This window comes from Oncorhynchus gorbuscha, linkage group LG15 (assembly GCF_021184085.1).
Source record: "Oncorhynchus gorbuscha isolate QuinsamMale2020 ecotype Even-year linkage group LG15, OgorEven_v1.0, whole genome shotgun sequence".
In the NCBI taxonomy this organism is placed as follows: domain Eukaryota; kingdom Metazoa; phylum Chordata; class Actinopteri; order Salmoniformes; family Salmonidae; genus Oncorhynchus; species Oncorhynchus gorbuscha.
Genome location: NC_060187.1, coordinates 27,578,230 through 27,590,747, shown reverse-complemented (window position 1 = coordinate 27,590,747; position 12,518 = coordinate 27,578,230). Strand labels below are relative to the sequence as shown.

At 45.0% G+C, this 12,518-nt stretch overlaps 1 protein-coding gene across 1 annotated transcript in view; it reads right to left on the bottom strand.

Moving 5' to 3' along the window:
- Positions 1-4,053, bottom strand: part of LOC123997221 (PR domain zinc finger protein 5-like) — a 66,778-nt gene extending 62,725 nt beyond the window's left edge. The window contains 3 exon segments of the mRNA XM_046301382.1: positions 407-529; positions 3,048-3,131; positions 3,961-4,053. Coding sequence (XP_046157338.1) covers positions 407-529; positions 3,048-3,131; positions 3,961-4,053 — 300 coding nt within the window.
- Positions 4,054-12,518: the final 8,465 nt, after the last annotated feature.

Genomic DNA, 12,518 nt, shown 5'->3' with positions numbered 1-12,518 from the left:
TAGAGAAGATTTTCATAATAAGAGAGAGAGAGAGTTACTTACAGCTGTGAAAGACACCTCAACTCATACAACTCATACAGTCATCAGACAGAACCACCATCTCCTTTTGATATGGCAGGCTTGATCAGTAACACATGGTGCAATCTTACAAGCTGTCTGCACAGGCAGACAAAACAAAAAAATCCACATTCCCCTTCATTTCACTCTCACTATCCATCTCAACTCACTCTCACTAACTTTCCCTCACTTCTCTTCTAGTCTTTCTCTCTGATGTCCATCTCTCTCTCCTTCTCCTTCTCTCTCTCTCCCCTTCTCACTCAGAGATATGTGCTGATATCCAGCTCTATCTGTGTGTCTCCCTGTAGATACGTCTGAAGGTGTTACTATCTTCAGCGTGGGACTGTACCTGGATTGCTGCCAGGTTCTTCTCCTCTTGTGATGGCGCCTGATGGACAAAACGCAGCCAGTTGGCATGGCGAGGGTTACTGGCATCCAAAACATAGAGCACATCGCCTTTATTACCTCGGACCTGAAACAGAAAACAGACATGCCTATCAAGAACATGAAATACTGTTGGCTGGAATTAACGTCTCACTTCCATACAGACCGAGCTTCTTGATCTAGCTTTGTGTTCATCTGGAGATGCTGTTTTATAAACTAAATCACAGTTGCCATGAAAAACCCTGTGATATGAAACAATGTGGTTCTATCCAATATAACATGAAAGTTATAGATTACTAGTTGGTTAGAAAGAATATAAAATGCAACATGCAACAATTTCAAAGATGTTACGAGTTACAGTTCATAAAAGGAAATCAGTCAATTAAAAAAAATAGGCACTAGTCTATGGATTTCACATGACTGGGAATACAGATATGCATGGGGGCGTGGATCAGAAAAACAATCAGTATCTGGTGTGACCACCATTTGCTTTATGCAGTGCGACACATCTCCTTCACATAGAGTTGATCAGGCTGTTGATAGTGGCCTGTGGAATGTTGTCCCACTCCTCTTCAGTGGCTGTGTGAAGTTGCTGGATATTGGTGGGAACTGGAACACACTGTCATAGACTTCGATCCAGAGCATCCCAAACATCCTCAATGGGTGGGTGTCATGTCTGGTGAGTATGCAGGCCATTGTAGAATTGTGTACAGATCCTTACGACATCCTTACGACATGGGGCCCAGCATTATCATGCTGAAACATGAGGTGATGACGATGGATTAATGGCACGACAATAGGCCTCAGGATCTCATCACAGTATCTCTGTGCATTCAAATTGCCATGGATAAAATGCAATTGTGTTCGTTTGCCGTAGCTTAACACTCGCCCACACGACGCCATCTGCCCGGTACAGTTGAAACCGGGATTCAACCGTGAAGAGCACACTTCTCCAGAGTGCCAGTGGCCATCAAAGGTGAGCATTTGCCCACTGAAGTTGGTTATGATGCAGATCTGCAGTCAGGTCATGACCCTGGTGAAGACAACTGACAGTTTGTAGATTCGGTTTGTAGATTCGGTTGTGCAAAACCACAGTTTCATCAGCTGTCATCTGAGGCAGGTGACAAAGCCGGATGTGGAGGTCCTGGGCTGGCCTAGTTACACATGGTCTGCGGTTGTGAGGCCGGTTGGACATACTGCCAAATTCTCTAAAATGACGTTGGAGGTAGATTATGGTAGAAAATTGAACATTACATTCTCTGGCAACAGCTCTGGTGGACATTCCTGCAGTCAGCATGCCAATTGCACGCTCCCTCAAAAGTTGAGACTGTGGCATTGTGGAGTGTGACAAAACTGCACATTTTAGAGTGGCCTTTTATTGACCCCCGCACAAGGTGCACTTATGTAATTAGCATGCTGTTTAATCAGCTTCTTGATATGCCAAACCTGTCAGGTGGATGGATTCTCTTAGCAAAGGAGAAATGCTCACTAACAAGGATGTAAACAAAATTGTGCACAAAATTTAAGCGAAATAAGCTTTTTGTGCATATGGAACATTTATGGGATCTTTTATTTCAGCTCATGAAACCAGCACTTTAAATGCTGCATTTATATTTTTGTTCAGTGTATAATTTCAGACCACACCTGAATTCTTTATGGCTGACATATAATCAATTACTTGTACTTTTAACTACACAGAAAATAAACATAATCTCTCTGATCTGAAATGTAATTAAACCTGTCCCTTATCTCAGATAAATTCAAAACCTCATGATGGGGATAAAACATAGCTATAACAAAGGCACACGATGCGGGTGGAGTTTGACAAACCAAGACTCATTACAAAAACAAGACTCTACAGTCAACAAGTGTGTGCATCAAACTAGAAGCTCCAATTAAGCATCACCTGTGCTGGATCTGAACTGCCACAGAATTCATCTATTTAGCCTTTCATTTCAATAGTAGGCCTACAATGAGCATAAATATTATTTATTGTATTATGTAAAAGTAAGGTAGTCTTTTTTAGTATCACCTCCCACATCAGTCTGGTGTCTGTGCTGTGACTGCAGTGTTAAAGGACTGAAGGTAGTCTGTTTTAGTATCACCTCCCACATCAGTCTGGTGTCTGTGCTGTGACTGCAGTGTTAAAGGACTGAAGGTAGTCTGTTTTAGTATCACCTCCCACATCAGTCTGGTGTCTGTGCTGTGACTGCAGTGCTGTTTTAGTATCACCTCCCACATCAGTCTGGTGTCTGTGCTGTGACTGCAGTGTTAAAGGACTGAAGGTAGTCTGTTTTAGTATCACCTCCCACATCAGTCTGGTGTCTGTGCTGTGACTGCAGTGTTAAAGGACTGAAGGTAGTCTGTTTTAGTATCACCTCCCACATCAGTCTGGTGTCTGTGCTGTGACTGCAGTGTTAAAGGACTGAAGGTAGTCTGTTTTAGTATCACCTCCCACATCAGTCTGGTGTCTGTGCTGTGACTGCAGTGTTAAAGGACTGAAGGTAGTCTGTTTTAGTATCACCTCCCACATCAGTCTGGTGTCTGTGCTGTGACTGCAGTGTTAAAGGACTGAAGGTTTTAGTATCAGTCTGTTTTAGTATCACCTCCCACATCAGTCTGGTGTCTGTGCTCTCATCCAGCTCACTTGGTAGTCTCTTCTCTCCAGCAAAAAGGCCAAACTTTTCCCCCTTGTAGAAAACACACGTTGTCAGAATTTGAGGATACAAGATATTCATTTTCTTGTCTTTCTTTTTCACTAAGAGGCATTTCCCATTTTGTCAGGGTCTATGTGAAGGCAATCAGATATAAATTGTGCGATGGAATAGATGCCAAAAATAATGTAGTAGTAAACATTGTAAAACAGTATAGGACTATAGTATTATAATACATAGTATTGTCCATGAATCCATCCTATGCGTTTCACTTTGGACCTACAAGTTGTAGTAGCCTAGTTCAAACACCCAACAAGAGGGGGTGTGGTCAAGATGTGCTCCTCGTGAATGAAGCATTCATGTTCAAAGTTTTGACCAATGTGAGATTGTAATGAATAACGTTTGGTAGCCTGGCCATTTGCAGTGTTTAAGAACATTCAGTAAAAAACATTGTTTGCACCATTTTCAACCACCATTGTTTGTAACATTGTCAACTTGGTTACAATATTGTGTAATAGCCTATAATACTAGACACATTTTGAGTATGCAAGTTAAATGACAGCATAGGAAACGTACATTAGAAAGTGTTCAATATGTATCAACACGTGTTACTGTGTAACACACGAGAGTTGAGTTCTAAGTGAACATTGTTATGGAGTGAGCTAGTTACAGTATCTACGTGGCACTGCACCTCAGATCAGCATTAAAGTAGGCTATGGCTTGAGATTCTGGGAGCGACTCGCAAAAAGAACCCAAAATACGAACAGAAAACTGCCTTTCTCCCATTCACCGAATGAGTTTTGCATGTTGGTACGTTTCTTCATGCCCAAAACATACCAAATTCTGCTGTCCAAAAAAACCTAACCTTTTTCACTTGTCTCCCCATGTAAAGCCCGATTCCATCCTGGACATTAGATGATTTCAAAGAAAATCTATCTGGCACATACATTCCCAACATTGTCATTGCTCTGAGAGAATCCCTAATGTGATCATTAGAAACTATGCCAGCGGGGAAAGTAATGACTATTGTCTGTTTTCGCACAAACACGAGAGTTTGCAGCGGGGTGTTCTCTGTAATTCGGTCCAGGTTAAATTTCCTCTCTTGCTGCATGACAGGCAGGCGACCTGATTGGTTCAAAGTTTGTTACCAGCAGCTACATATTTTGTGAAGGATGCTCACGCACTTTGAAGTCCCTCTGTCCTCTAACTTTGGATGACGAACAGTAACCACAAACATGTGCAAATCTAAAGTTGATCAGGTCTTTACATTGGTTCTTATTATTTTTATTTTTATTTATTTATTTTTATATTTATATCTTCAATCTGCCTATGTATATATACACTACCATTCAAAAGTTTGGGGTCACTTAGAAATGTCCTTGTTTTTAAAATAAAATCACCAGTGTCAAGGTCAACAGTGAAGATGCGACTGCAGGATACTGGCCTTCTAGGCAGAGACTCTAGGCCAAGAAGTCCCTCGACTTCTTGGCCCTGACGGAAACATGGATCACCACAGACAACACTGCTACTCCTACTGCTCTCTCTTCGTCCGCCCACGTGTTCTCGCACACCCCGAGAGCGTCTGGTCAGCGGGGTGGTGGCACCGGGATCCTCATCTCTCCCAAGTGGTCATTCTCTCTTTCTCCCCTTACCCATCTGTCTATCGCCTCCTTTGAATTCCATGCTGTCACAGTCACTAGCCCTTTCAAGCTTAACATCCTTATCATTTATCGCCCTCCAGGTTCCCTCGGAGAGTTCATCAATGAGCTTGATGCCTTGATAAGCTCCTTTCCTGAGGACGGCTCACCTCTCACAGTTCTGGGCGACTTTAACCTCCCCACGTCTACCTTTGACTCTTTCCTCTCTGCCTCCTTCTTTCCACTCCTCTCCTCTTTTGACCTCACCCTCTCACCTTCCCCCCTACTCACAAGGCAGGCAATACGCTCGACCTCATCTTTACTAGATGCTGTTCTTCCACTAACCTCATTGCAACTCCCTCCAAGTCTCCGACCACTGCCTTGTATCCTTTTCCCTCTCGCTCTCATCCAACACCTCCCACACTGCCCCTACTCGGATGGTATCGCGCCGTCCCAACCTTCGCTCTCTCTCCCCCCGCTACTCTCTCCTCTTCCATCCTATCATCTCTTCCCTCCGCTCAAACCTTCTCCCACCTATCTCCCGATTCTGCCTCCTCAACCCTCCTCTCCTCCCTCTCTGCATCCCTTGACTCTCTATGTCCCCTATCCTCCAGGCCGGCTCGGTCCTCCCCTCCCGCTCCGTGGCTCGATGACTCATTGCGAGCTCACAGAACAGGGCTCCGGGCAGCCGAGCGGAAATGGAGGAAAACTCGCCTCCCTGCGGACCTGGCATCCTTTCACTCCCTCCTCTCTACATTTTCCTCCTCTGTCTCTGCTGCTAAAGCCACTTTCTACCACGCTAAATTCCAAGCTTCTGCCTCTAACCCTAGGAAGCTCTTTGCCACCTTCTCCTCCCTCCTGAATCCTCCGCCCCTCCCCCCTCCTCCCTCTCTGCAGATGACTTCGTCAACCATTTTGAAAAGAAGGTCGACGACATCCGATCCTCGTTTGCTAAGTCAAACGACACCGCTGGTTCTGCTCACACTGCCCTACCCTATGCTCTGACCTCTTTCTCCCCTCTCTCTCCAGATGAAATCTCGCGTCTTGTGACGGCCGGCCGCCCAACAACCTGCCCGCTTGACCCTATCCCCTCCTCTCTTCTCCAGACCATTTCCGGAGACCTTCTCCCTTACCTCACCTCGCTCATCAACTCATCCCTGACCGTTGGCTACGTCCCTTCCGTCTTCAAGAGAGCGAGAGTTGCACCCCTTCTGAAAAAACCTACACTCGATCCCTCCGATGTCAACAATTACAGACCAGTATCCCTTCTTTCTTTTCTCTCCAAAACTCTTGAACGTGCCGTCCTTGGCCAGCTCTCCCGCTATCTCTCTCTGAATGACCTTCTTGATCCAAATCAGTCAGGTTTCAAGACTAGTCATTCAACTGAGACTGCTCTCCTCTGTATCACGGAGGCGCTCCGCACTGCTAAAGCTAACTCTCTCTCCTCTGCTCTCATCCTTCTAGATCTATCGGCTGCCTTCGATACTGTGAACCATCAGATCCTCCTCTCCACCCTCTCCGAGTTGGGCATCTCCGGCGCGGCCCACGCTTGGATTGCGTCCTACCTGACAGGTCGCTCCTACCAGGTGGCGTGGCGAGAATCTGTCTCCTCACCACGCGCTCTCACCACTGGTGTCCCCAGGGCTCTGTTCTTGGCCCTCTCCTATTCTCGCTATACACCAAGTCACTTGGCTCTGTCATAACCTCACATGGTCTCTCTTATCATTGCTATGCAGACGACACACAATTAATCTTCTCCTTTCCCCCTTCTGATGACCAGGTGGCGAATCGCATCTCTGCATGTCTGGCAGACATATCAGTGTGGATGACGGATCACCACCTCAAGCTGAACCTCGGCAAGACGGAGCTGCTCTTCCTCCCGGGGAAGGACTGCCCGTTCCATGATCTCGCCATCACAGTTGACAACTCCACTGTGTCCTCCTCCCAGAGCGCCAAGAACCTTGGTGTGATCCTGGACAACACCCTGTCGTTCTCAACTAACATCAAGGCGGTGGCCCGTTCCTGTAGGTTCATGCTCTACAACATCCGCAGAGTACGACCCTGCCTCACACAGGAAGCGGCGCAGGTCCTAATCCAGGCACTTGTCATCTCCCGTCTGGATTACTGCAACTCGCTGTTGGCTGGGCTCCCTGCCTGTGCCATTAAACCCCTTCAACTCATCCAGAACGCCGCAGCCCGTCTGGTGTTCAACCTTCCCAAGTTCTCTCACGTCACCCCGCTCCTCCGTTCTCTCCACTGGCTTCCAGTTGAAGCTCGCATCCGCTACAAGACCATGGTGCTTGCCTACGGAGCTGTGAGGGGAACGGCACCTCAGTACCTCCAGGCTCTGATCAGGCCCTACACCCAAACAAGGGCACTGCGTTCATCCACCTCTGGCCTGCTCGCCTCCCTACCACTGAGGAAGTACAGCTCCCGCTCAGCCCAGTCAAAACTGTTCGCTGCCCTGGCCCCCCCAATGGTGGAACAAACTCCCTCACGACGCCAGGACAGCGGAGTCAATCACCACCTTCCGGAGACACCTGAAACCCCACCTCTTTAAGGAATACCTAGGATAGGTTAAGTAATCCCTCTCACCCCACCCCCCCCTAAGTTTTAGATGCACTATTGTTAAGTGACTGTCCCACTGGATGTCATAAGGTGAATGCACCAATTTGTAAGTCGCTCTGGATAAGAGCGTCTGCTAAATGACTTAAAATGTAAAATGTAAATGTAAAAATAAAAGATTCAGATGGGCAAAAGAACACAGACACTGGACAGAGGAACTCTGCCTAGAAGGCCAGCATCCCGTAGTGGTCTCTTCACTGTTGACGTTGAGACTGGTGTTTTGCGGGTACTATTTAATGAAGCTGCCAGTTGAGGACTTATGAGGTTTCTCAAGCTAGACTCTCTAATGTACTTGTCCTATTGCTCAGTTGTGCACAGGGTAGTACACAGCGTGGTACGAGATCTTCAGTTTCTTGGCAATTTCTCACATGGAATAGCCTTCATTTCTCAGAACAAAAATAGACTAACGAGTTTCAGAAGAATGTTTCTGGCCATTTTGAGTCGGTAATCAAACCCACAAAAGCTGATGCTCCAGATACTCAACTAGTCTAAAGAAGGCCAGTTGTATTGATCTTTAAACAGAACAACAGTTTTCAGCTGTGCTAACATAATTGCGAAAGGGTTTTCTAATGATCAATTAGCCTTTTAAAATGATAAACTTGGATTAGCTAACACAACGTGCCATTGGAACACAGGAGTGATGGTTGCTGATAATGGGCCTCTATATATGATAATATGTAGATATTCAATTTTAAAAATCTGCCCTTTCTAGCTACAATAGTAATTTACAACATTTAACAATGTCTACACTGTATTTCTGATCAATTTGATGTTATTTTAATGGACAACAAATGTGCTTTTCTTTCAAAAACAAGAACATTTCTAAGTGACCCCAAACTTTTGAAAGGTAATGTATTGATATAGTGTATTGATATATACTAGTCCTGTCAAATATATATATATATATACAGTGTACTGTATGCCTATTTGACAGGATTAGTTAAAAGCTTTACTACATTTCCACCATGTCATTGCTTTTATCTATGATTAATTCAGATAATTAAATAACATACTGTCATAAACAGTCACTGCAGCCGATGGCAGCGACACTGAACCATGCATTAGAGCACCAGCTGTTCCGGACTGCGTGATCTCGCTCTCTATAGCCAATGTGAGTAAAACCTTTAAACAGGTTAAGATTCACGGATTACCAGGACGTGTATTCAGAGCATGTGCTGACCAGTTGGCAAGTGTCTTCACTGACATTTTCAACTTCTCCCTGACCCAGTCTGTAATACCTACATGTTTCAAGCAGACCACCATAATTCCTGTGCCCAAGAACGCCAAGGTAACCTGTCTAAAAGACTATCGCCCTGTAGCACTCACATATGTAGCCATGAAATGCTCTGAAAGGCTGGTCATGGCTCACATAAACACCATCATCCCAGACACCCTGGACCCTCTTCAATTCATATACTGCCTCAACAGATCCACAGATGACGCAACAGATCCACAGATGACGCAATCTCTATTTAACTCCACAATGCCTTCTCCCACCTGGACAAAAGTAATGACTGCGTGTCCACACACGACACCAACACCATCATTACGTTTGCGGACGACACGTCGGTGGTAAGCCTGATCACAGATGCAGATGAGACAACCTTTAGGGACCTGGCAGTGTGGTGCCAGGACAACAACCTCTCCCTTAGCATCAGCAAGACAAAGGGACTGATCATGGACTACAGGAAACAGAGGGCCAATCCCGCCCCCATCCACATTGACAGGGCTGTAGTGGAGCGGGTTGAAAGCTTCAAGTTCCTAGATGTCAACATCACTAAGGAATTAACATGGTCCACACACATCAACACAGTCGTGAAGAAGGCATGACAATGGGACTTCCCCTCAAGAAGCAGATCCTCAAAACGTTCTACAGCTGCACCATTGAGAGCATCTTGACTGGCTACATCACCGCTTGGTATGGCAACTGCTTGGCATCCAACCGTAAGGCACTACAGAGGTTAGTGTGTAGGACACAGTGCATCACTGGGGCCAAGCTCCCTGCCATCCAGGACCTCTATACCAGGCTGTGTCAGAGGAAGGCCCTAACAACTGTCAAAGACTCCAGTCACCCATGTCCTAGACTGCTCTATCTGCAACTGCAAGCGGTACCAATGCACCAAGTCTGGAACCAACAGGACCCTGAACAGCTTCCACCCTCAAATCATAAGACTGCTAAATAGTTAACCAAATAGCTACCTAGACTACCTGCATTGACACCCTTTTTCACTCCTTTGACGCATCACATACACTTCTGCTAGGCTAATTGGCTTGACCTACTGTACCAAACTAGCTTACCTGGGTATGGTTTGGGTCATGCCTCTGTGACAGTTATAATGACAGTTTTATGAACTATGGTACTCTGATCCAATTGCTGTCCCCATATTCCCTATATTGCTTCTGTATGTGCAAGTGTGTGTGCGTGCATATGCGCTCGTGCGTGTGCACAATAATATGATGACTTTGCTATCCTTAGATAAACATATCCCACTGGGAACAGTTCAACATTTGGTTTTGATTTCCATTTGGTTGAGTTGTCAAATAATGTGAATTCAATGTGAAATCCCCCCCAACATTCACCATATCATTGGATTTAGGTTCAAAGTTGGGTGAAAAAAATACAAAATTCAGTTTTCAACATTGATTCAACATCATCACATTACATTTTTGTTGTTGAAATTATATAGAAAGTTGATTAAACCATGTTATTGGTCGTGTATATGTATTTTGCAGATGTTATCACAGGTGCAGCGAAATTCTTGTGTTTCTAGCTCCAACATTGCAGTTATACCTAACAATACAAAACAATACACACATAATCACAACATTTAAAAAAAATAATTAAGAATTTAGAAACATCAGGACGAGCAATGTCGGAGTCCGGAATATAAAAATATATATAGGTACAGTATATGATGGTGTGTATAGACATGATGGAAAGATATGAATAGTAAAGGTGAGTACAGCATTAGTTCAAAAGGATGAGCCTTGACTAGGATACATTATGTGCATATGAACTGGGTAAAACATGATGTAAACATTATTAAAGTGACACTATTCAATGACTATGTACATAGGGCAGCAATCTCTAAGGTGTAGGGTATAGTACTAGGTGGTAGCCACCTAGTAACAGTGTTTAAAGTTCAGGGCAGGGTACTAGGCGGAGGCTGGCTAGTGGTGACTATTTAACAATCTGATGGCCAGGAGATAGAAGCAGTTTTCCAGACTGTCAGTCCTAGCTTTGATTCACCTGTACTGTCTCTGGCTACTAGATGGTAGCAGGGGGAACAGGCCATTCCTTGGGGGCCCAAGACAAATTTCTTCAGCCTCCTGAGATTGAAGAGGCACTGTTGTCAGTGATGTGCACGCAGAGGAACTTGAAGCTTTTCCCTCTCTCCACTGCGGCCCTGTAGATGTGGATGGGGGCATGCCCTTTCTACTGTCTCCTGAAGGCCACGATCAGCTCCTTTGTTTTGTTGGCGTTGAGGGAGAGGTTATTTTCCTGGCACCTCTCTGCCAGGGCCCTCACCTCCTCCCTGTAGGCTGTCTCGTCGTTGTTGGTAATCTGGCCTACCACTGTTGTGTCGTCTGCAAACTTGATGATTGAATTGGAGACGTGTGTGGCCACGCAGTCGTGGGTGAACAGGGAGTACAGGAGGGGGCTGAGCACACACCCTTGTGGGGCCCCCGTGTTGAGGATCAGAATAGTGGAGGTGTTGTTGCCTACCTTCACCAGCTTGGGTCGGGCCGTCAGGAAGTCCAGAACCCAGTTGCATAGGGCGGTGTACAAACCTAGGGCCCCGAGCTTAGTGATGTGCTTGGAGGACACTATGGTGTTGAAGGCTGAGCTGTAGTCAATGAACAGTATTCTTACATAAGTATTCCTCTTGTCCAGATAGGATAGGGCAGTATGCAGTGCAATGGCGATTGGGTCATCCGTTTATTTGTTTGGGCGGTATGCAAATTGTAGTGGGTCTAGTTTGTCGGGTAAGGTGGAGGTGATATGATCCTTCACTAGCCTCTCATAGCACTTCATGATAACAGAAGTGAGTGCTACAGGGCGATAGTCATTTATTTCGCTTTCTTGGGTACAGGAACACTGGTGGGCATATTGAAGCAAGTGGGTGGACAGACTGGGATAGGGAGAGATTGAATATGTCCGTAAACACTCCAACCAGCTGGTCTGCACATGCTCTGAGAACACGGCTTGGGATGCCGTGTGGGCCAGCAGCCTTGCGATCTTCCTGTCTAGGTCAGAGTATGATGAATTAACTAAAAAGTAACCTTTATGTATTTAGAAACCATCTTTGCAGGAGGACTTCACACAGTCTTAGTACCTTCACACGTGAATGCTGGATGAGAGAGTATACAAAAATACATTATGCGTCTTTTCAAACTCAATCTCTGACCATTAATGAGGGAGAAATACATCACCCACCTCGATTGGTTGACTTTCACCCTGCACAACAGAGATTAGTGTTATCAAGTATTCAGGTACACTGTGTCTGTTCGTGTGTATTGTCTCTCTGAAGGACTGTGTATGTTGTTGGATGCAGACCTTGAACAAATCTCCTTTCTCTCTAATCAACATTGTGTCCGCATTGTGATAGTGTTGTTTACTGTGTTTGTAACTCTTGCTTATCTTAATGACTTCCTACGGCATTATGGCTCTGCGTTCCACTCTGACCGGTTCACATGACCAGTATGGGTTGGCTTGGTTACCACAGAGCCTTAAAGTCATAATGTTCTTGTTTTCTGAAAAGTCAATGAACTGGCATTAATCTATGCTCTCTTTCTTAGAAAAGGGAATGAGTTTCCATAGGTAGGAACAGTTGTTTAAGACTCAGCACTCTGGACTCCATCGTCCAAATCCTAGTAAAGCTGTTGATTGTTTGTTTCCCTTATCATGTTCCATTTAATACTGTGTCTTATTTATATATTTTTAAAGAGTCCAAACCTTTTCAATGTTTTATTATAACACTTTTTTTCTCACAGTATGTTCTAGTAGGAGGCTAGGCCTAGATAGACTGGAAATGGGCCTTTATTTCTGTATCACACCAGACCTGAAGTAACTCATCTTCATATTCTTTCAAATTCTTATCTGTTTCTCCATGTCTGTTTGTGTATTTGTTTCTCAGTTCACCTTTGTATTAGAGGTTGT